The 5,438-nt window shown below is 36.7% G+C and overlaps 1 protein-coding gene across 1 annotated transcript; it reads left to right on the top strand.

Annotated features, from left to right (window-relative positions):
- Positions 1–957: 957 nt before the first annotated feature.
- LOC134385784 (putative high mobility group protein B1-like 1) lies at positions 958–4,163 on the top strand. The gene is made up of 2 exons (XM_063107479.1): positions 958–1,555; positions 4,057–4,163. The coding sequence occupies exons 1-2, from the start codon at positions 958–960 to the stop codon at positions 4,161–4,163; spliced, it is 705 nt and encodes a 234-aa protein (XP_062963549.1).
- Positions 4,164–5,438: the final 1,275 nt, after the last annotated feature.

Below are 5,438 nucleotides of genomic sequence, written 5' to 3'. Positions count from 1 at the left end.
GAATAATTCATTCCTCCTGAAGTTATACAGGACAGCAAATCACCAAAATGCAAACTATTTTACGAAGTGCAAAGTTAAAAAAGAAAATATGTGGCATATACTCCCTTTCCCTTCACACCCCCCAACTAAAGGCAAACAATGGCACTTTGCTCTTGCTTTTATCCTGAATTGTCTTCAAAACTATTAAAATGTAATAGACTTAACAAAAAAAAAGACTTTTAATAGTGTCCATAAAGCTCCTTAGTATTTGAAAATAAATGCTTAAACAAAGGATGTATTTTATATCAAACAAGTTTGAAGAGCTCTGTACTGCAGCATTCTATAAAATAAACAAAACAAAAAGCTGGTATTGGGTTTATTGACAAAGGCAGAATTTCTTCAGACATCTTCATGGCCATTTCATAGGTTGGCAAAAAACACTGTGGGGTACACAGCAATCTCCAGCGCATGTGAGAAGCACTCTGAGTATAAACACTTAAATTCAAAATTGTAAAAACACTGTAAACTAAAAAAAAAGAAAATCTGCTGGCCATATTCAGCCAGTGAAATGCCCAATTTAGACACCTAGTTATTCATCTACATGTGAACAGTTACTTTATCTGGGTAGCAATATTACAAATGATTTTTATTTTTGTGTGTCTTTATTATTTTCTCAGTGTTTTATAATGTACATGATTTGCTTTTATCATCAAAGGACATAAATCACATATAACATGTGATTTAAAAATGATTATAGGTTAAGTGACTTGAGTTTGTTAACTTGTTACATCTTAGTAAATCACACAGGAAGACTTGTGGGATGAGGACAGAATGAATAAGCACTTTAAGGAATAAAAGAGAGAGAGAAATCTGTGGATCATTGCAGTACATTGAGCTCCATAGAGAGAGCGCCGGGGCAAGTGAAAGCCTGACAGGAACTGGGCAACTCTGAGCCTCACTGAGGAAAAATAACTAAACATGGGCAAAGGAGATTCTAAGAAGCCGAGAGGCAACATGTCATCATATGCATTCTTTGTGCAATCTTGTCAGGAGAAGCACAAGAAGCAGCACCTAGATGCTTCAGTCAGCTTCTCAGAGTTTTCTAAGAAGTGCTCAGAGAGGTGGAAGATAGTGTCTGCTAAAGAGAAAGGAAAATTTGAAGACATGGCAAAGGCAGACAAGGCCCAATATGAAAGAGAAATGAAAGCCTATATCCCTCCTAAAGGTGAAACAAAAAAGTTCAAGGATCACAATGCACCCAAGAGGCCTCCTTTGGCCTTTTTCTTGTTCTGTTCTGAGTATTGCCCAAAAACCAAAGGAGACCATCCTGGCCTATCCACTGGCGATGTTGCAAAGAAACTGAGAGAGATGTGGAACCACACTGCTGCAGAGGACAAGCAGCCTGGTGCAAAGAGGGCTGCTCAGCTGAAGGAAAGATACGAAAAGGATATTGCTGCACACCGAGCTAGAGGGGAGCCTGATGCAGTGAAAAGGGGAGGTGTCAAGGCTGAAAAAAGCAGCAAAAAGAAGGAAGAGGAGGAAGACAAAGAAGATGAGGAGGAAGATGATGATGATGGTAAGTTGGTTCTAGCACAGTTTTTTTTTTTCTTGTCTATAAAGCATTTAACCCTCCTGTACACAACTCACTCCTTTTAAAGAAAAAAAATTGAAAGGTAAGGCTGTATAAGATTTGTTTTTAAACTGTACAGTGTCTTTTTTTGTATAGTTAACACACTACTGAATGTGTCTTTAGACAGCCCCGTCCTGGTGGTATTTCAATAGCCACTAACCGGCCTGGTACAGTATGGGGGCTGTAAATTGGCATAGAAATTTAAAGCAGGTTGCTGTTGGTGCAGCACAAATTAGTTGTACGTGGGGGTGGTAGTTTTTTCATCTTCAGTCATCTCTGATGCAGCTTATACAAAATAATTGTTGTTCTGTTAACTGAATACCACTCTGTAATCGTGAAAAAAACGTTGCAGCTGTTTTGTTGACATTCTGAATGCTTCTAAGTAAATACAATTTTTCTTATTAAAAAAAATCTGTGGATGAGGTTAATTTGAGGAGGCAAAGAACATCCTTGGATGACTGTCTGTTATAGAAAAAAGTACAGTATACCATTTTTAACTGACAGAATTTATAGTGATTCAAATACACTGAACGTGGTAAGTGCTTTTCAAATGTGGTGAAATTCTAATTATCCAAAATGACTATCTAAATAATTATCTCTTTCTTTAAAGCTATAACTATGCAATCCATCTCCAAATTATACTCCTTGACCAAGCATCTTTCAGTTATCAATAGTGTCTGCTCCTCAAATGCCAGAAGAAATGTTAAACACAATGAGGGCCAGAAGAGTCTACGGCCTTGTATGGACTTTGTATAGGAACTGGTGATGCCCAGGACAGAACTGAATAGATTGTTTTAAAGTTTAAAATAAAGGCTTTGGAGCTCAGAATTTGTCTCATTAGGAAATTACCTTCTAAATGTTGCTTATCTGTTGACTCAAAGACAGAGCCTATGAAGCATAAGTGGTGGGGGCGGGGTTGTAGAACTTATTTATTGGAGACAAATTAAGATCATAAATATCCTAAAAAAATAGTGGGTATCATAACTACACTAAAAGCTCTCTACAGTTTTTAGCTCCATGAGGCTGGTTTCATGAAAAGGCACCAGTCATGATGAACCTAAATCAGGAAGTGGGTCAGCCTTAAGGAATTGTCATAATCTCAATCTTCTGCATAATTTTGCATTTCAGAAGAAGCACATAGTCTCTCTACTTTAATGCTTTAAACTTTTCACGATGTCTACAATAATAAAATGGGTGGAACTCATATTTGGTGCAAATCACATAGAATGTCTGAGAGCTTAATGATTTTTCAAAACTAGAAGGCTAGCCAAAAGAAGCGAGCAGCTGTTAGTATGCATTGAGAGAGATCTTATGGTCAGAGTTCCACCTCAAAGTACTGTTTTATAGTCTTGCTGTTCAAAAAATTGATTCAACAACTGCATGTAAAAAAACAATCATCTTATTAAGTAATTTAATTCAGAAAAACTAAAGTAAACATTTATAAAGGGTTATACTCTGAAGAAAGGAAGTCCAGTACCTTGTAAAATGAAAATTTCATATTCAGCATTATCATAGACTATTTTAGAAAATGCAATATAACATCCTAAAGACCTTGTAAATATTAAAAGTGAAAGCACTTTATCTGTTGGCCATAAAAATATTCTGCTCCAGTTGTTTCCCAAAGTGATTTCCTGGAAATATTAATTGCACAGAATTTCTACAGATAGTAGGCATTAAATGTGGAAGGCAGTTTAGTAGTTAAGAGCAAGGGCTCCAGATTCAGAGAAGTTGAGTTCAAATTATGCCTACACTACTTACATGAACGTTGGCAAATTTCTTAACTGCCTTATGCCTCTGTTTTCTAATCTGTGAAATAGGAATAAAAATAGGATTAATGTGTGAAGTTCTTAGAATAGTGTTTGGCACATAGAAAGTACTCAATAAGTGGTATGTGCCATTGTTGTTAGTAGCATTAGTACTAGTATTATTTAAGAAAAGTACAGTGGTCAAATATGTTTGGGATATGTTGGTTTAATAAAACAAAACAGACTTCTAAAGGATTTTGGAGTTATTAATATGCTAAAATTCATAGTGATTCTCCAAGGGACAAATTGAGTTTGCAATGGTTTCCAAACTTTTTTCCACCACGGAAACTTTGTTTTTCCTCAGCACATTTTTTAAACTCATGTCAATGAACAGACTTGAGAAATATAAATAAATAAATAAACAGTAAATTTGAAAAAGAATTTTTTTAAAAAGACAATACACACTAATCCTTCTACTATTATTGCTCTAGTTAGGAATTTTTTTTAATGTTTCAGTGCCTTGCACAATGGTTGATAGTTCTAGTTTCCGATCAATCTGGCTTCTAGTACCATCTCTGTTACTTACCCACTGTGTGAACTTAGGCAAGATAATGAACTTCTCTGAGTCTCTGCTTCCCCATTTGTAAAATGGTGGTAGTCACCATGCCTATCTCACAGAATTGCTGTGATGATTAAATGCAGCAATACTTGTAAAGTACTTGCCTGAAATCTGTCGAGCTGGGGATAGAGATTCTGCTCTGGGCATCCTGAGCACTGATGTTGCCATTCCCCCACCTCCACCCCAATGAGCTTATGACCTTCTAATACCGAGTTTGACTTGAGAACCAGGAGAATGAAGACGTCTCAAAATATTTCTGGTTAGGGACATACTATTGCTAGTGTTAAGATTTTCTTGGATGATAACATAAATCCCAACAATAAAACAACTGTGACATAATAAAGCATTCAGCTTCTCAGATTCTTCATGACTGAGCCAGCTGGGAGTGTGTCACTACCAGGACTTTGGGGTCAAAGGAAGCCGCTCGGAGAAATTGTATATTTTCTCCTGCCTTGTATATGCCCTTGCTTCTGCTGGACTACTGTGTTCTTTTTCATTATAAATCTGGGGAGGGGAATGTTCTTTCTAACTGTGCCTAAACATAAATACTACAGCAAAAGAGTGCCTCAACACTGAGCACATAGTGAGCATGAAATGCTAGCTAGCATTTCCATTTGGAGTTGGATTCAGAGTTTCTCAGGCCAGAAGCTTATAAAATTTGGGGGTGTGGGGTGTGGAGGGGGGACGCTGTCTTAAAAAAAAAGTTGAAGTTATAGAAAAATTAGACATAAAATCTTAGAAGGGACCCATGCAAGTAAGCCCTAAAGCATAAGCTTCATTAGCTTTACCGTAAGTATACTCAGGGAAAAGAAAACACATGTTCCTGCCTTGAAGGAGTTTTAAATATAATAAGAAAAATAAGACAGTACCTAAGAGTTAAAATAGTGATCAAAAATATGATAAAATTTAATATGGTGGTACATAAGTGCCACAAAGCAGTGTATAATAAATTTCTAAAAGAATGGCACAACACATATACATTCCAGGAATTCGAAAGATAATCACCATGACCTGGAATTATCTTAGATGACTTCACAGAGGAGGTGACCTTTTAATCAGGTCAAAAACGGAGGATTTGGGTAAGCAGAAACAAAGGAAAATTCTGTGTATGCAGAGGTTCAAATCATCTAAGTTTAAAGGAACTACTTGGTTGGTGCAGAGATTTCTGGAAGGACAGTAACTGAACATAGGCTGGAGAGCAGTCAATCAAAGGCTTTGAATGTCAGTCTAACAAACTTTGAGCTTAAACTTGCAAGCAAAATGGATCTACTAATCTTGAAAAAAAAAAAAAAACAGAGTGACATAATCAAAGTGGTGGTTCAGGATGACCAGCCAGATCGTTGATTGTGGGATAGACAGGATCAGCAGGTACACCACCTGAAAGCATGTTATCATAGTCTAGATGGTCTTCAGGCAGTAGTGCTGCATATGGAAACAAAGGGACATATTCAAATGACATCTGCAA

The sequence above is a fragment of the Cynocephalus volans genome, chromosome 9 (assembly GCF_027409185.1).
Source record: "Cynocephalus volans isolate mCynVol1 chromosome 9, mCynVol1.pri, whole genome shotgun sequence".
NCBI classification, from domain to species: Eukaryota; Metazoa; Chordata; class Mammalia; order Dermoptera; family Cynocephalidae; genus Cynocephalus; species Cynocephalus volans.
This window is presented reverse-complemented; position numbering and strand designations above follow the sequence as displayed.